This window comes from Rhineura floridana, chromosome 3 (genome assembly GCF_030035675.1).
Source record: "Rhineura floridana isolate rRhiFlo1 chromosome 3, rRhiFlo1.hap2, whole genome shotgun sequence".
In the NCBI taxonomy this organism is placed as follows: domain Eukaryota; kingdom Metazoa; phylum Chordata; class Lepidosauria; order Squamata; family Rhineuridae; genus Rhineura; species Rhineura floridana.
In genome coordinates, this window is record NC_084482.1 from 168,285,582 (window position 1) to 168,305,675 (window position 20,094).

The following is a 20,094-nucleotide window of genomic DNA, read 5'->3' on the forward strand; positions in this document are numbered from 1 at the left end:
TCGTGATAAGATGGTATCTGCAGGAGACCCTCACCTGCACAGCGCAGTGATCAACTGGGTATGTAAGGGGTAAGACGGTCTTTCAGGTATCCTGGTCCCAAGCTGTATAGGGCTTTGTACACCAAAACTAGAACCTTGAACTTGGCCCGGAAGCAAATGGGCAGCCAGTGTAATTCTTTCAGCAGCGGGGTGACATGTTGGTGATACCCTGCCCCAGTGAGCAGTCTCGCCGCCGTATTTTGCACCAGCTGCAGCTTCCGGACCAACCTCAAGGGCAGCCCCACATAGAGCGCATTACAGCAATCCAGTCTGAAAGTTACCAGTGTGCGGACAACAGTGGTTAGGCTATCCCAGTCCAAAAATGGCCGCAGCTGTCTTACCAGACAAAGCTGGTAAAAGGCACTCCTAGCCACGGAAGTCACCTGAGGCTCTATCGACAAAGATGGATTTAGGAGTACCCGCAGGCTATCGATCTGCTCTTCCAGAGGGAGTACTGCCCCATCCAAAGCAGGCAACTGACCAATTATCTGAACTCAGGAACCATCAATCCGCAGTGCCTCCATCTTGCTAGGATTCAGAGTCAGTTTATTGGCACTCATCCAGTCTACCACTGAGTCCAGGCAGCGGTTCAGGGTTTGCACGGCCTCTCTGGATTCAGATGTACAGAGAAATAGAGCTGGGTATCATCAGCATACTTCTGACACCTCTCCCCAAAGCTCCTGATGACTGCTCCCAAGGACTTCATATAGATGTTAAACAGCATGGGGGACAAGATGGTACCCTGCAGCACCCCACAGCACAGCTGCCAGGGGGCCGAAAGACAGTCACCCAATGCTATTCTCTGACAGCGACCCTGGAGATAGGATCAGAACCACTGTAAAACAGTGCCTCCAATACCCAGCTCACCAAGTTGGCCCAGAAGGATACCATGGTCAATGGTATCAAAAGCCGCTGAGAGATCAAGTAAGAATAACAGGGTCACACTCCCCCTGTCCTTCTCCTGGTAAAGGTCATCCATTAGGGTGACCAAGGCCGATTCAGTCCCATAACTAGGCCTGAACCCAGACTGGGATGGGTCAAGATAATCTGTTTCATCCAAGAGTACTTGCAGTTGCTGTGCCACAACCCTCTCAATCACCTTCCCTAAGAAGGGGGTATTTGCAACTGGTCAGTAGTTGTCACAAACCAATCAGTCCAGGGTGGTCTTTTTTAGGAGTGGTCAGATCACCGCCTCTTCCAAGGTGGCTGGAACCACTCCCTCCCGAAATGATACGTTGACCACACCATGGATCCAGTCGGTTTATCCCCCTAGGCAAGCTTTAATAAGCCACGAAGGGCAAGGATCAAGAGGACACATTGCTGGCCGCATTGCCATAAGCACATTGTCCATGTCATCAGGCTGCATCAACTGAACCTGATCCCAAGAAGTTGCAGCAGATGTTACACTGGACACCTCACTGGGGACTACAGTAGATGTGAATGGGGCATCAAGACTGCTACTGAGGCAAGCAACTTTACCCTCACAGTGCCTTACAAACAATTCACAGTGGGCCTCCAAAGGGTCTAAGACTCCATTTCCTGGAGCTGATGTCAATAGATCCCTGACAATACGGAAAAGCTCCATTGGACGGCTACTTGAGGATGCGATGGAGGCAGAGAAGTGGGCCTTCTTTGCCGCCCTCACTGCCACACAGTAAGCATGGTTATCATGTTTTATTCGTGCCTGATCAGCCTCACAGCACGTCTTTCACCACTTGCACTCTAGCCATCGTCCAGCCTCTTTCATTGCCCTTAGCTGACTGGTGTACCAAGGTGCAAGCTGGGCTCCACAGTGCCGGAGAGGGCACTCGGGGGCAACCGTGTCAAGAGCCTGACGCGCCTCGTTGTTCCACAGCATGACAAGGGCTTCAACAGAGTCACCTGCTCTATTTACTGGGAACTCCAGGGCATTCAGGAATCCAGTGGATTCCATATGGCTCTGGGGGTGGACCATCTTAATCTGTCCACCACCCCTGCAGGGAAGGATTGGAGCCATAAGTCTAAACTTCACCAGGAAGTGATCTGACCATGACAATGGGGTGACATCCATCCCCCCATCTCCAGACCACCCCTTTGTCCATCTGGAGCAAAAACAAAGTCGAGGGTGTGCCCTGCCCTATGTGTTGGGCCAATAACAACTTGAAACAGCCCCATAGTTGTCATGGAGGCCATGAAGTCCTGAGCCAGAACACTAGAGGCAGCTTCAGCATAGACATTATAATCACCCAGCACTATTGTTCTGGGCTTCTCCAACGCCACAGCCAAGGTCACCTCCACCAGCTCAGTCAGAGAAGCTGCCAGGCAGCAGGGTGGATGGTACACCAGCAGCAACCCTAGTTTACTGTCTCCTCGGCCCAACACCAGGTGCAGGCCCTCACAGCCAACTCTAAGACAGAGTGGTTTCCTAGTGACAGAAATGGAAGTTCTGTAGACCACAGCAACTCCTCCCCCGTGTCCCTGCAGCCTGTGCTGGTGCTGCACCTCGTATCCAGGTGCACAAAGTTGGGTCAGATCAAATCCTCCAAGCTCACCCACCCAGGTCTTGGTAATGCACACCAAATCGGCACCTTCATCCACAATCAAGTCATGGATGAGAGTGGTCTTATTATGTACCGATCTGGTGTTAAACAACAACACACACAGGCCAGTGGGCACAGCGGATGAGCAATGAGGAACCCATCCATGAGAGGAGTGGCAGCAAGGAACAAGGCGCAGATAGCCTTGCCTTCACCTTCTCGGGTAATTCACCACATCCCCATGGCTATATTTCCCTCTGCCCGAATCACTGAAATTGGGGTAGCATCATCCATATTCCTCAGTACTAAGACTCCTCCTAAACACCTAATATGGGCCCAACACGAGCCCACCAACAAAGCCTGCCAAAACGAATTATCCCAGTAGGCCTCTGTGAGGATTGGGAACAGTCACACCCATTCAAACTTTTTCACACAGAACATATCATACGGAAAGCAGGATTGGACCAAGATGAAGGAGGTATGAAAACTGGAGGGAGAAATATCAATAATTTAAGATATGCAGATGATACCATACTCTTAGCGGAAAACAGTAATGATTTGAAAAAATGCTGATGAAAGTTAAAGAGGAAAGCACAAAAGCAGGACTACAGCTGAACATCAAAAAGACTAAAGTAATGACAACAGAAGATTTATGTAACTTTACAGTTGACAATGAAGACATTGAACTTGTCAAGGATTGTCAACACCTCAGCACAGTCATTAATCAAAACTGAGACAATAGTCAGGAAATTTGAAGAAGGCTAGAACTGGAGAGGGCAGCTATGAGAGAACTAGAAAAGGTCCTCAAATGCAAAGATGTATCACTGAACGCTAAAGTCAGGATCATTCAGCCCATGGTATTCCCGATCTCTATGTATGGATGTGAAAGTTGGACAGTGAAAAAAGTGGAGAAAAGAAAAATCAACTCATTTGAAATATGGTGTTGCAGGAGAGCTTTGCAGATGCCATGGACTGTGAAAAAGACAAATAATTGGGTGTTAGAACAAATTAAACCAGAACTATCACTAGAAGCTAAAATGATGAAACTGTGGTTATCATACTTTCAACAGATGAGAAGATATGATTCACTAGAAAATACAATAATGCTTGGAAAAATATGTAGAAAAAGAGGAAGGCCAAACAAGAGATGGATTGATTCCATAAAGGAAGCGACAAACCTGAACTTACAAGATCTGAACAGGGTGGTTTATTTATTTTTTATTATTTTATTTTATTCAATTTCTATACCGCCCACAGCCAACGGCTCTCTGGGCAGTGAACAACATAAATATAAAAATACAGTAATATAATAAAATCACATAGTAAATACAAACATACCACAAAAATTCCCCAGAGCTAAAAACATATTACACAATTTAAATTTAGAATACCAGAATGTGCTAAATATGCTAAAATATGTTAAAATGCCTGGGAAAAGAGGAAGGTTTTAACCTGGCGCCGAAAGGATAACAATGTTGGTGCCAGGTGCACCTCATCGGGGAGACTATTCCATAGTTCGGGGGCCACCACTGAGAAGGCCCTAGTTCTTGTTGTCATCCTCTGGGCCTCTTTATGAGTCGGTACCCGGAGGAGGGCCTTCGATGTTGCACGTAGTGTACAGGTAGGTTCATATTGGGAGAAGCGTTCCACCAGGTATTGCGGACCCGTGCCATGTAAGGCTTTATAGGTCAAAACCAACACTTTGAATCTTGCCCGGAAATGTATAGGCAACCAGTGCAAACGGGCCAGAACAGGTGTTATATGTTCTGATCGTTTGGTCCTTATTAACAGTCGAGCTGCTGCGTTTTGCACTAGTTGCAGTTTCCGAACCATCTTCAAAGGCAGTCCCACGTAAAGCACATTGCAGTAGTCCAATCTGGAGGTTACCAGAGCATGGATAACTGAGGCGAGGTTGTCACTGCCCAGATAGGGACGTAGCTGGGCTACCAACCGAAGTTGGTAGAACGCACTTTGTGCCACCGAGGCTACCTGGGCCTCAAGTGACAATGAAGGATCTAAAAGAACTCCCAGACTACGAACCTGCTCCTTCGGGGGAGTGTAACCCCGTCCAGAACAGGTTGAGTATCCACCATCTGATCAGAGAAGCCACTCACTAACAGCATCTCAGTCTTGTCAGGATTGAGTCTCAGTTTATTAGCTCTCATCCAGTCCATTATCGTGGCCAGGCAACACTTTAGTACATTGACAGCATCACCTGAAGAAGATGAAAAGGAGAAGTAGAGCTGCGTGTCATCAGCATACTGATGACTACGCACTCCAAAACTCCTGATGACCGCCCCCAGCGGCTTCATGTAGATGTTAAAAAGCATGGGAGACAGAACTGACCCCTGCGGGACCCCATACTGGAGAACCCATGTAATTGAGCAATGTTCCCCAAGCACTACCTTCTGGAGCCAACCCACCAAGTAGGAGTGAAGCCACTGCCAAGCGGTACCTCCAACTCCCAACTTCATAAGTCTCTCCAGAAGGATACCATGGTCGATGGTATCAAAAGCTGCTGAGAGATCAAGGAGAATCAACAGAGTTACACTCCCCCCGTCCCTCTCCCGACATAGGTCATCATACAGGGCGACCAAGGCTGTCTCTGTACCAAAACCGGGCCTGAAACCGGATTGAAATGGATCTAGATAATCGGTTTCATCCAAGAGTGTTTGGAGCTGGCTAGCAACCACCCGCTCTAAGACCTTGCCCAGGAATGGAACATTCGCTACCAGCCTATAGTTATTCAAGTTTTCCGGGTCCAAGGAAGACTTCTTCGGAAGTGGTCTCACCGCCGCCTCTTTCAGGCAGCTGGGGACCACTCCCTCTCGTAAAGAGGCATTTATCACTTCCCTGGCCCAGCCGGCTGTTCCATTCCATAGCTTCTACCAGCCAAGAGGGGCGAGGATCCAGTACAGAAGTGGTCGCATGCACCAGTCCAAGCACCTTGTCAACTTCCTCAAGCTGCACCAACTGAAACTCATCCAATAAATGAGGACAGGACTGTGCTCTGGATGCCTCATTAGGTTCATCTGCTACAATATTGGAGTCCAAGTCCCGGTGGATGCATAAAATCTTGTCCTGGAAGTGCCTAGCAAACTCATTATAGCGGATTTCCGATGGCTCTATAATGTCCCGAGGACCAAGATGTAATAGCCCTCGGACAACTTTAAAAAGTTCTGCTGGACGGCAGAGAGATGACTTGATAGTAGCAGCAAAATAATGCTTCTTAGCTGCTCTCACCGCTTCTGAGTACTGCTTAGTAAAGGCGCTTACCAGTGCATGATTGCATCCATCAGGAGTTCGCCTCCATCTGCACTCAAGCCGCCTCCTCTCTTGTTTCATCACTCTTAGCTCCGGGGTATACCACAGAGCTGTATGAGCTCTACATAGGAGGGGGCGCGCAGGGGCGATCATGTCAGCGGCCCAGGTCATTTCTGTGTTCCACAGGTCGATCAGGGCTTCGACAGGAGCACCAGTCTTATCAGCCGGAAAAACCCCCAGAGCCCTTTGAAAACCCTCAGGATTCATCAGTCTCCGGGGGCAGACCATCTTAATGGGTCCCCCACCCTTGCAGAGGGGAAAGGCCGCTGTGAGTCTAAACTTCAGCAAGCGGTGATCTGTCCATGACAAAGGAATAGATGAAAAATTCCCACCTCCAGATCACCATCCCCATGTCCAGTGGCAAAAATCAGATCAAGAGTATGTCCCGACACATGTGTTGGGCCAATAGCAAATTGGGACAGCCCCATGGTTGCCATGAAGGCCATGAAGTCCTGAGCCGCCCCTGATAAGGCAGCCTCGGCATGAATATTGACATCACCCAGTACCAATAGTCTAGGGGATTTCAACAATACCTCTGAGACCAGTTCTGTCAGCTCAGTTAGGGAAGCCGTTGGGCAGCAGGGTGGACGGTACACCAACAAGATTCCCAGTCTGTCCCTCTGGCCCAAGACAAGGTACAGGCATTCCAGACCAGTAGTCACATGGACAGGGTGCTTGACGAGAGAGAAAGAGCTCTTATAGACCACAGCAACCCCACCTCCCCAACCCTCAGATCTACCATAGTGCTGAACCATATACCCAGGTGGGCAGAGCTGGGAAAGAGTAACTCCTCTCTGCTCACCCACCCAAGTCTTGGTTATGCATGCCAGACCGGCCCCCTCCTCCACAATTAAGTCATGGACGAGGGAGGTTTTATTGTGTACCGATCTGGCGTTTAAAAGCAGTACTTGGAGATCCGAGAGCTGGCTGAGAGGACAACCCGCAATCCTGTGGATGTGAGAAGGGCCGGAACAAGGCACAGCCACTAATTGTCTGGGCCAAGTTCCCCTCACCTGGCATGTCCTTCTCCCACCACCATACCTCCCGCTACCCGTCACTACACTAATTGGGGCCCCCACAAGTCTCCCCGCTTGGTGCAAGGTCCTCTCTCCCAGGCACATAATAAAAACACACGTACACACACACTCACATTCACTCACATCGACACAGGATCTAGCCGCCTATAGACTGGAGGCCAGTCACTCCCCCAATCAAATAGTAGAATCTACCAGCCACTGAGTATTGTAAGGCGTCCACCAGGCAAAGCGCCCTGCCACCCCCCAATACAAGCTGTGTCCCAAGAGAGGTTTTCAATAGAGGGGGAGCGGCAGGGAGGCAAGTCACATCCAGTCTCTGGTCGTTCTCCATGGCATTCTCTCACTACTCCGAGCCACACCCACACTCTAATTACTCCTCATGGCGTTCTCTTACTCTCCGCGGTGTTCTCCCGCCGCCTCCACCGCCAAGCTGCACCGCCAACCTGGCCTCCCTCCTTTTGCGGTGCTCTCACCACCGCTGGGCCAAGATTTTTCCACGGCCCCTCTACACTCCGCCACTCTTCGCGGCATTCTCCCGGCACCGCCGAATTGCGTTGAGCCGCACAGATGCTATTTAAGGTCTCTGATTCATAGGGTCGCCATAAGTCATAATAGACTTGAAGGCACATAAGAACAACAACATATTACAGTCTGCACAGGAATTGACTTCCCTGTGACCAAGTTTCTACAACTAAGTCATAATATTGAGCAAGACAAGTCATAGTGTGAATTATGATGATAAATTTTCCTTCAAGAAATAATGGTCAAAAGTAAAGAAATTTATTATGTGAAGGCTCCACAGATAACAGATTGTTAGTCAAGCACTGTAGGTCCTGATGGGAGACTAAATTAACTTCTCATGTAGGGATGGGGTTCAATGCCTTGTTCCAGTCTCCTTGTATTCCGGTAGTCCATCATTTGACCCCCATTTGTCGTTTTTTTGTTTCTGCCTGCTTTGGCAATTGCCAATTCGATCCACCATGTATTTTTTTTTTTTTTTGGTGATTTGATCCTAGTTTCTGTATGTTTTCTGGGATTTTTTTGTGGTAAAAAAATTATAATTTTTAATGTAAATGCTTATGTAAATGATCATGGTCTTCCATGTGGTTTTTTTCTTATTTACATATCAATGAGGCAGATAATCACCTTTGAGTCTGAGGAAGGTCTGGTTGGGAATAAACCTCCCCCCTGGGATAAAAACCAAAGAAATGATGAAATTTTAAAAGGAGTAGGCCTAGAAGTAGGCATTGTGAGAGCAGGGGCACAGGATATAAATTCATAAGAGCAAAATTACCACAGGCCAAACCACAAGTGCCAAAGTCACTTGAAGAGAGACACTGCTTACAAGTGCCTGTACGCTAATGCTAGGAGCCTCTGAACCAAGTTGGGAGAACTGGAGTGCTTGGTCTTAGAGGAGAACATTGATATAGTGAGCATAACGGAGACCTGGTGGAATGGAGAAAACCAGTGGGATACGGTTATCCCTGGATAAACTATATCGGAAGGACAGGGAAGGACGTATTGGTGGCGGAGTCACACTATACGTGAAAGAAGGCATTGAATCCAGCAAGCTCGAAACCCCAAAAGAGGCAGACTCCTCCACAGAATCGTTGTGGGTGGTGATACCATGCCCCAGGAGGGACTTAATACTGGGAACGATCTATCATCCCCCTGATCAAAATGCTCAGGGAGACCTGGAGATGAGATATGAAATTGAGGAAGCATCCATACTAGGAAATGTGGTAGTAATGGGTGACTTCAACTACCTGGACATAGACTGGCTGCATATGTGTTCCAGTCATGACAAAGAAGCAAAGTTTCTAGATATTCTAAATGACTATTCCCTAGACCAGTTGGTCATGGAACCGACCAGAGGGACGGCAACCCTGGACTTAATCCTCAGTGGGGACCGGGACCTGGTGCAAGATGTAAGTGTTGTCGAATCAATTGGGAGCAGTGACCACAGTGCTATTAAATTAAACATACATGTAAATGGCCAATTGCCAAGAAAATCCAACACGGTCACATTTGACTTCAAAAGAGGAAACTTCACAAAAATGAGGGGATTGGTAAAAAGAAAGCTGAAAAACAAAGTCCAGAGGGTCACATCACTCGAAAATGCTTGGAAGTTGTTTAAAAACACTATATTAGAAGAGCAACTGGAGTGCATATCGCAGATCAGAAAATGTACCGCCAGCGCCAAGAAGATGCCAGCATGGTTAACGAACAAAGTCAAGGAAGCTCTTAGAGGCAAAAAGTCTTCCTTCAGAAAATAGAAGTCTTGTCCGAATGAAGAAAATAAAAAAGAACACAAACTCTGGGAAAAGAAATGCAAGAAGACAATAAGGGATGCTAAAAAAGAATTTGAGGAGCACATTGCTAAGAACATAAAAACCAACAACCAAAAATTCTATAAATACATTCAAAGCAGGAGACCATTTAGGGAGGCGATTGGACCCTTGGATGATAAGGGAGTCAAAGGTGTACTAAAGAACGATAAGGAGATCGCAGAGAAGCTAAATGAATTCTTTGCATCTGTCTTCACAGTGGAAGATATAGGGCAGATCCCTGAACCTGAACTAACATTTGCAGGAGGGGATTCTGAGGAACTGAGACAAATAGTGGTAACGAGAGAGGAAGTTCTAGCTTAATGGACAATATAAAAACTGACAAATCACCGGGCCCGGATGGCATCCACCCGAGAGTTCTCAAAGAACTCAAAGGTGAAATTGCTGATCTGCTAACTAAAATATGTAACTTGTCCCTCGGGTCCTCCTCCGTGCCTGAGGACTGGAAAGTGGCAAATGTAACACCAATATTCAAAAAGGGATCCAGAGGGGATCCCGGAAATTACAGGCCAGTTAGTTTAACTTCTGTCCCTGGAAAACTGGTAGAACGTATTATTAAAGCCAGATTAACTAAGCACATAGAAGAACAAGCCTTGCTGAAGCAGAGCCAGCATGGCTTCTGCAAGGGAAAGTCCTGTCTCAGTAACCTATTAGAATTCTTTGAGAGTGTCAACAAGCATATAGATAGAGGTGATCCAGTGGACATAGTGTACTTAGACTTTCAAAAAGTGTTTGACAAGGTACCTCATCAAAGACTTCTGAGGAAGCTTAGCAGTCATGGAATAAGAGGAGAGGTCCTCTTGTGGATAAGGAATTGGTTAAGAAGCAGAAAGCAGAGAGTAGGAATAAACAGACAGTTCTCCCAATGGAGGGCTGTAGAAAGTGGAGTCCCTCAAGGATCGGTATTGGGACCTGTACTTTTCAACTTGTTCATTAATGACCTAGAATTAGGAGTGAGCAGTGAAGTGGCCAAGTTTGCTGACGACACTAAATTGTTCAGGGTTGTTAAAACAAAAAGGGATTGTGAAGAGCTCCAAAAAGACCTCTCCAAACTGCGTGAATGGGCGGAAAAATTGCAAATGCAATTCAATATAAAGTGTAAAATTATGCATATTGGAGCAAAAAATCTTAATTTCACATATACGCTCATGGGGTCTGAATGGGCGGTGACCGACCAGGAGAGAGACCTCAGGGTTGTAGTGGACAGCACGATGAAAATGTCGACCCAGTGTGCGGCAGCTGTGAAAAAGGCAAATTCCATGCTAGCGATAATTAGGAAATGTATTGAAAATAAAACAGCCGATATCATAATGCCATTGTATAAATCTATGGTGCGGCCGCATTTGGAATACTGTGTACAGTTCTGGTCGCCTCATCTCAAAAAGGATATTATAGAGTTGGAAAAGGTTCAGAAGAGGGCAACCAGAATGATCAAGGGGATGGAGCGACTCCCTTACGAGGAAAGGTTGCAGCATTTGGGGCTTTTTAGTTTAGAGAAAAGGTGGGTCAGAGGAGACATGATAGAAGTGTATGCATGACATTGAGAAAGTGGATAGCAAAAAGTTCTTCTCCCTCTCTCATAATACTAGAACTCGTGGACATTCAAAGAAGCTGAATGTTGGAAGATTCAGGACAGACAAAAGGAAGTACTTCTTTACTCAGCGCATAGTTAAACTATGGAATTTGCTCCCACAAGATGCAGTAATGGCCACCAGCTTGGATGGCTTTAAAAGAAGATGAGACAAATTCATGGAGGACAGGGCTATCAATGGCTACTAGCCGTGATGGCTGTGCTCTGCCACCCTAGTCAGAGGCAGCATGCTCTGAAAACCAGTTGCCGAAAGCCTCAGGAGGGGAGAGTGTTCTTGCACTCGGGTCCTGCTTGCGGGCTTCCCCCAGGCACCTGGTTGGCCACTGTGAGAACAGGATGCTGGACTAGATGGGCCACTGGCCTGGTCCAGCAGGCTCTTCTTATGTTCTTATGTCTTGCCTTGGGCTAACTGATGCGCTGTCTGATTATTCCCCTCCCTTTCACTATTCTTTCATCAGGCAGCAGCACTGCAGCAGAGTCACCACCACCACTAGTACCACCTCATATTTTTGTACACACACACAAACACACAAAATTTAGCACAGAGAGATAAAGAGAGATACAGCCCCTGATGAGCTGAGGACAGCAGCAATGAAAGTTGGGGGGGGAGCAATTTGGGTCACATGGGTCAATTTCTCTCATCATAATAATGTTTCCAGTGCAAGAGGATGGAAATTCAGAATGCTCTGTGCTGTCTTGTTTGGAAAACACGAAATCGCAGGATGATTTGACAATTAATATTGATTGGCATATATAGCCTAGGGCAGGGAGGCAGCCAATATTTTTGTATTATATGGTGATAACACCACAATTTATCCCATAATATATAATGGACAATTGGCAGTTGTTATCACACCTACACTGCGGCAACTTTAAGGAAATTATGAAGATGATTACATAAAATAGGGCAAAAAAATTAAAAAAATCTGTGCCTATTGCAGCCATGGCCGCAGAATCCATGCTGATTACAGCCGCAGCCCGCTGCAAGAATTCAGTGCTGGTCTGAAAAGATAGCGGACTGCTGAATTCAGTTGGAATCCAGTACTAAGTCCAATTTAGCGGATATTCTCCCCCATCCCTATTCTCATGCAAATGGTACAATTGATCATCACATGTTTGTGTAGCCCAATATTGTCAACTCTGACTGTCAGCAGCTTTCTGGCTGGCACCTGTTACTTCATCCTTTTAACTGGAGATGTCACAGATCTTCTGCATGCAAAGCATGTGTTTTGTTTGCCTTTAAGCCATAGCTCCTCCTCTGGTTAATAAGAACTATGTCTATGGTTGATTTTAAATTCCACTTAAATCAAAACTTTGAGAGTTTGAAGATTAATCCTTAAGGAAAACAGAAAGAATTGTGATAAGACTAGCAACAATATTATAGGGAGGGGGGTGTTCCATATATATCCTAAAACTATAGAAAACCAGGACAAAATATGTAACTCCTACATACACACCAGCCTAAGTGTAGTCTCTTGATACCAGAGATAATCAATCAAAGTTAAACTACATGTTGTAAAATTGGAAGCAGGAACCTTAGAGAACTGCACAGTCATTCAATGGGCACGATTTTGCTCTCATTTTCCTGCTTCAAACAGGGAGTTGAATTAGATGATCTACAAGGTCCCCTCCAATTCTTTAATGTTTATGATTTCTTCCCAGTAACCAGTATGGTTTTTGCCCTTAAAAAATCAAGAGAAATAACAAAAAACATTGCAAAAATAGGCAGAAATTATCACAATGAGCACACCCAGAGACACACACAAAATCTGCAAAAACCATCACAACTTCTTCTGTCTCCTTTCTATGACCTCTGTGACAGGCAATTTGTAATGAGAACAGAAAAGGATTAATAATTAATACTTTACTGATGTCTGAAACTGCTATGAGGCTGGCTTTAGAAGTATATTTTATTAATGAGCATTAAAAACAATTGCTCTCTTAGTTCAGCGAAGGAGGCTGAGGAAAGGAGGATAGGAAGGGGAAAAATATGCAACTTCCTCCAAGCTACTTTTGAAGAATAGCTGCACTCGGCTACCTGTCAAAAATGCAAGAATAAAACGTCAAGAGCTGTGATCTAGAGGCTTAAATATTGGCTGCGTTCCTACAGACAACACTAATAGCACAATTCTATGCATTGCTTTCTGATGCACAAGTCCAATTGTGTTCAAGTGGGCTTACTCCCTTCCAAATGTGTTTAGGATTGCACCATCAGGCTTCTACAGTCGTCAGCGGGGATGCCCACTTCCATAAATGAGGCTTCCACAGTTAGCAAAGGGAACCCACTTCCATAAATTTGTTTGGATTGTTGCCAATGGCTCGGATTTGACATTCTCCCTTCATGAACTCAATGACTTTCTATTCAAGGAAGAAGAGTTCCACACAATCAAGAGTCCTTCTGTAAGTAGAACAGGTCCTTCCATGAGTGAAACTCTCCTTTCATGAATAGTAGCTCCTTCCATTCAAGCAGCGAAAACTTTTTAGGATCCAAATGTTTGCACTAGTAGTATTTGGCTTTTCTGGCTGCATAAGGTGCGTACACTTCATTTATCTTTTCTAGCTCACTCACTCTGTGTGTGTGTGTGTGTGTATTTGATCTTGTTACTTCTTTCAGTGCACACAAAAACTCACCACACATCGATGTTTAAAGGACAGCTATGTATTTTAGGTGCAAACAACAATGGCATGCCAATTACAAAGCAAATGTGCGGAGGTGTATATGGCTGTTAATGCAACTAAATGTCAGTAAGGTAATTACCAGATGTGACATTTCTGTGACTCTGCTGGACATCATTATACTTTTGTGATTACTTTATTTTCTAACCTAGAAAGGGGTGTGGAGCAGGTATCTTACAAATAGCAATTTGACTATGAAAAAAGTCCTCCGGAGGGGAGGGGGATAGCAACAGTTCTATTAAGCAAAACATATTTGTGTTCATCTTTCTTGACCTTTCAAGTCAATTGTGATAATTGTTGTGATAATTGTTGAATTGTTGTGTATTGTAAGAACCTGGATATCTGTCTCATTATTGCTATGTACTGAGGAAATATTGGGATTCAACATGAAAAGGTAGAATTCAATCATTTCATAGGATTTCATTGGTATTCTGATTGTGTAATAAATTGTTTGCAAAAAAATGATGAGGAAATAGAATATCCATGCAACTTACATGCAAACTGAAGTTTTGCTTTCCTGCTTACAATGGTTCCAAATGAATTTGTGACCAAACACTGGTATGTTCCAATATCCTGGTTTTTATGTGGGTTATTGATTGCCAAGCTGCCTCCAACCAGCCTGTAGTGATAACTCATGGTGAGATCAATATCTGTGCCATTTTGCTTCCACCTTTGAGGGGAAAAAAATCAAATTATAATTTATAGAGACTATTCAGGTTTCTTTTTAAAATAGTGTGCTGTAGCGTACCTGCAACAATAAAAGCATGGTTAAATTATTAGAATATCATACCATATTTCACAGCAGACTGATTTTTATATTCATCTTGTAAATTCCCCTGTAAATTTTACTGTTTGAAAAATCATCTCTGTTTAATGGTGTATCCTAGGCAAACATCCAAATATCTACAAAAAATAATTATAATGTATTCACATAAACCAAGATATATATTCAAATGGCAATACAAGGATGACATGACTATATTCTTTTCTTTCTACGAATGGTACCTAGAATATTTTACAGTCCTTGCAAGTGATGTAATAAATTTGCTTATAGCAATGATTCAGCTATATAAATCAGAACAAATTATACTTCAAAGGGCAAGACGAAAGCAGGAAAGGGATGTTTTTATACCACTAGTTTAAGATTGATAATGTAATAATGATAACACTGTTATTTTAAAACATGATTTGTCTCTGTTAGCCTGTTAGAGAGAAAATGAATCGTGTCTGCAACATATCACAGCTATTTACAAACGTCAAAATAAATTGTGTTTCATGATAATCATATTTTCCATAAGAACAAAAAAGTCTTGTGGATTAACCATTTGTTGTATTAAAACAAAATTATCCTTACTTATGTAAAACCACATTCCTGCCACTGTTGAAGTTGCTGGCCACAATCCAAAAAACCATTAAACTTACTCTAAATGCCCAAGGTAGATTCTGATCTGGTTATTTGTACAGATTGGCAGCTCCCCACTCTGTATATCCACCAGTATTAGATTTTTAAGTTGGATACATACTACTAGATTTTCAATTTTTTGCCAACAACAAGGGCTTTTCTGGTAGACACAAAGCAGCAGGAAATAAGTAGAAGTAAATTCTAACTAAGTTGTCAGAATGAGCTTGATGCTTTGGTGTTGCAAAATTCTAGCCCACTTGCAAAGCAGTAGCACCACAGTGCCAAAAGTACTAGAACAATCCAAGCCTAGAGATTATTCACAGAACCACTTTTCACTATTTTCATCTGTTTCACTATTTTGGTCACTAACACACTTCATCCCTCAGTGATGCTTATATGAAAAATTCAACAGCATATCACAATTGCCTTGAAATGCTTTTCAATTCATTTGACCAATTATTGTACATATGCCTCTTATTTATTTATTTGATTTCTTACCTGCCCTTCACCATAAGGTCCCAGGGCCAGTTATAGCAATAGAAAAAAAACAATTATAAAATATATAAAATCAGTACAATTATAAAATACATAAAACCATTCCAAATGGAACAGAACAGTACTGATAGATTATGAATATGATTCTGTGCCAATTCAGTCAAGTGAGGCTGTGCAAGTCTCAAACCAGTGCCTGGATGTTGTGTGTATGGGGGCTGAATAGAGGTCGATATTTGGGATGCATTCCAGTCTGGCTTCAGGCCTGGCCATGGCACTTAAAACTGCCCTGCTCACCCTGGTTGATGACATCTGTCGGGAGAGAGAGAGGAGGAATACAACCCTGCTTATTCTCCTTGATAGCATGGCAGCTTTTGACACTGTTGACCATGGTAACCTTCTGGAGTGTCTTAGGGAGGTGGGGGATTGGGGACACTATGCTTCAATGGTTCCGCTCACACATCCAGGGCTGCTTCCAAAAAGTAGTTATCGGAGGCTATGGTTTGGCACCATAGCAACTGTTCTGTGGTGTTCTGCAGGGTTCCATCTTGTCCCCCATGCTATTTAACATCTACATGAAGGTGCTGGAAGCTGTCATCAGGAGATTTGGAGTGAGGTGTCATCAATATGCAGATGATACCTAACTCCATCTCTGTTCCACTGAATCAGGAGAGGGAGCTGAACTGGTGCTTGGAGGCAGTGATAGGCTGGATGCGGGCCAAAAATTGAGGCTGAATCCTGAAGATAGAAGTGTTATGTGTACAGAGTTCTCACATCCAGGAGGTGAGGGGACAGCCTGTTCTGGATGGGGTTGCACTCTCCTGGAAGGAGCAGGTTTGCAGCTTGGGGGTACTCCTGGATCCAACATTGTCATTGTAGGCTCAGGTGTCCAGGAGTGCCTTTTTCCAGCTCTGAATGGTTTGCCACCTTCAGCCCTTTTTGGACAGAGATGACTTGGCCACAGTGCTCCGTGCTCTGGTAACTTCCAGATTGGATTATTGCAATCCACTCTAAGTGGGGCTGCCCTTGAAGAAGACTCAGAAACTTCAACTGATCCAAAACGCAGCAGCCAGATTACTGGTTGGGGTTGCTTTTAGATCTCATAAAATTCCTGTTTTAAAAAGATGCATTGGTTGCCAATTCATTTCCAGGTTCAATTTAAGGGGCTCAAGTTAGTGTTCAAAGCCCTAAACGACTTAGGTCCCAAATACCTGAAAGACTGCCTCCTTTCCTACAGACCCTCTCGGGTGTTGAGATCAGCAGAGGTGGCCCTTTTGGTAGTTCCACCACAGTCAGAAGTTTGGGGATGGCCTGGGAGAGGGCAATCTCTGTTGCAGACCCCATGTTCTGGAACTCCCTCCCAACCAAGCTGTGTCTGGCAATTTCGCTGTACAATTTTAGTGAACACTGGAGACACGCCTCTTTACCCTGGCCTTTGACACCTGAGACATGTATTTTTAGGCTCTGGATTATTTGGGATTTGAGTTTTTTTTTTTTTTTTAATGTCTTATTTTAAAATGGTTGTAACCTGTCCTGGGACCTTTGGGTGAAGGGTGGGTAACAAATGATGATGATGATAAATTGAAGCTCAATCCTGGCAACACAGAAGTCTTATAGTAGAGTGGGCTGCTCCCAGATCTGAGAAATAGGCAGTGTTCCTCTTCCTCTGAAAGAACAGGTATGTAGTCTGAAGACATTTCTAGAATGGTCATTGTCCTTAGAGCCTCAAGTAGTCTCTTAATAACTATAGTTAGTGTGTTAGCTATTGCTGTTCCTAAACATTGACTGCTTAGCTTCAATGATTCATGAGCTGGTAATCTGAAGGCTGAATTAGTGTAACATGGTCTGTGTGGAGCTACCTTGGTGCTGGTTCAGAAGCTAGCCGCTGCAGAACACTGCAGCTAAGCTCCTGTCGGGGGTGTCCTACTGCTAGCATATAACACCAATTATGAAAGAACTGCACTAGCTACTGATATACTTCTCAGCCCATTTCAAGGTTCTAGTACTAGTATATAAAACCCTAAACAACATGGGACCTGATTACCCATGAGAATGCTGGCTCCCCTATAGGGAAGTACATGTATTAAAATAAGCTGGGGAAGCTCTCTTGGCAAATCTGTTATTAGGTTGGCAAAAACAAAAAAAATCAACCCAGTTGCTAACAAGCCTTAAAAATGTAGTGATTTGTACCAGCTGGAGGGCATAAAAGGCTTTGGACTGTATGGAATGCTGCAGCTCTGCTGGTGCAACTGACTTCTGTGTACACAACTGAGTTTCCTCTTAATCTCCTGTCTCCTCCAGCCCTTCCCCTGCACTCTCAAAATCAGCTCTGGAGGGTTGAGGCACCCTTGGGGTCATTTGGGGAGAGGAGGGTAAAGAGAAGTCTCATTGCACCAGCAGAACTATGCACATTTAGCACTGAATACAACCCTAAGCCATTGCTTTTAATAAACTGGTTGTCAACATTTTCTCACATATATTATTTTAACTAACAGCTCTTATAATAAATTGCATTAATAACGTATGCAAGCTAAATGTGGAGAGAGGAAGGAGCATGCATACAATCCCCACCCTTAACATCCCACTTACACTGGTTCCCCTTCAGACCTTTTTCACATTGAGATGGAAGATCTGAAGAGGGATTCTAAGCACACTTGGAAAGCAGACGTAGAATCCACAACACAATCAGAATAAGATATGGAGTGTGGTCACAGGAGGATTCTAAGCACATGCAGCTGATCAAGCTTGGATTCGCCCTTCAGAGCTTCCTTCTCAATACAGTATGGTCTGAATTGGAGCTGGCATGGGGATGTTAGGAGTGGAGCCAAGCCCAGTGCCAGCAGGCAGCCAGGTCAGGCATGGGCCCAAGGCCCCTGGGGCTCAGAAGGGCCCCTGGCTAAATCTATAGACTAGAGATGGGAAGGTGAAGATCTATGATCAGCATCAGTATCAGGTCGCAGGGTGTGATTTGCAGCCTGGTGTATGGGGTTGATGTGTGCTGCAAATCAAGCCCATGACATGACACTGGTTCAGATTGTGGAGCGGGAGCTCTATCCTTTAGACAACCCCCCCCAATGCAGCTGATGTGGGCTTAAATAGGCCCAGCCTTCCTGCCTCCCATGTTGCCACATCAGCATGCTTGACGGCATGTGCACACAGTACAGACACTGCTGTGAAGATGCCAGTTGCATGGAGTGCTGGTGCCCGACGGCCCCCTCATGCCTGATGTTAGCCCTGAGTGGAGCTTGCATGTACATGCCTGCCTCCTCTCTGCTTGTGACCCACATGAAGTCAGACAAATCCCTGAAAATGGTTTAATCAGGGTTTCTATACATCTTGATGATTTTTTTAATGTCATACTGTACTGAATTGAGGGGGGGAGGCTCTTAATGAAATCCACAAGCCCCATTGTCTATGTATTTCTCATTTCACCAAAATCTCATAGACATAGACAGCCATAGCCTTCTAGAAACAGTAGCTAAATGGCCCATCACAAACATTTAGGGAAATCAGACCCCCTCCTCTAGTTTCTTGGGATAACTCGAGCACTGCTTTATTGCAGATGAGAAAGGTATTAAGGGTTGGCATGCTTGGGCACCTGCAGAGGGGCCCCTACTGCAGCAGGAGGCTCGCTACTGTTCCTCTTCTTCCTTCTGCCAGTGGAAGAAAAAGAGAGAACCACTGAAGAAGGCACTGAATGTACACTGTCTGGAGTCTGGTTGTATCATTTCTGTCATCTCAAGGTTTCCTCGCTGGAAATGAAGCTGAACGAAACATTTGTACTTTACCAGTTTTCTAGTTTAGAATACATTGTTGCCCACAGCCATCATCACTGAAAGATATGGTCTGAACTGATTATTAGTGGTCACAATATTGGTGGGATATATGACATCATAAAAACCACTATTCTCCAATCTACTGTGAAATACGTAACATGAGCTGGCCAGTTCCTTGCATGAGGCATATGCAAAGTTATTCATATTTAGGGGAAGGGAAACTTCACAAAGTATAGGACAGTGGCTAGAGAAGTATCCTTTGGAGTGTGATAGATGCTTTTAAAAATGAGTGAAGATTGATCAAATATCAGGTCAACTGAATTCCATAAACAAGTGCCTATAGCCTTACATTATTTACTTGCATAGCTGCTTTTAACCTTTACTATTGGTTTGTGAATGTTGGATCATCAAATAGCCATAAGGTATCTGTAGTACACATCAGTATCTTGCTAGTTCACCCTTTTTCATGAGGCAGTCCTCTAGATTTCAGTTAGCTTTCTCTGTCCCATCTGTTTAAATATATATGCAATATACGCCTCTGGACCCAAAATTCCTTCTCAGTTTTCTAGCTTTGGATGTACTGGTGTTTAATTTGCCAGCTCACTTTAATTTCAGAATCAATCACTGAAATAACTGCTGTCATCATTACATGGCTTCCAATTAAGGTCTATAATTGTTTCTCAACACAGATGCAAAGTTGTTGGCTTATTCGCAGCAAATGAATTTTCACAGTGTCCCCATAATCATTCTAATCACACAGCATGATTATTATTAAACTGTGCATATAGATCAGGGAATCAGCTCCTGGTTAGGGCCTTTTTTAATTAATATGTTTAAATCAATGAAGGAAAGCTATTAATGGATGCACATGATTGCCAGGTGAGGTTTAATCA

General features: G+C 44.4%; 1 protein-coding gene across 1 annotated transcript in view; it reads right to left on the reverse strand.

Moving 5' to 3' along the window:
* LOC133380728 (contactin-6-like) overlaps window positions 1–20,094 on the reverse strand; it is a 221,844-nt gene that overhangs the window by 187,270 nt on the left and 14,480 nt on the right. Inside the window, exon 2 of the mRNA XM_061618572.1 lies at window positions 14,026–14,201. Coding sequence (XP_061474556.1) covers window positions 14,026–14,167 — 142 coding nt within the window. The 5' untranslated portion in view covers window positions 14,168–14,201. The remainder of the gene's footprint in view (window positions 1–14,025; window positions 14,202–20,094) is intronic.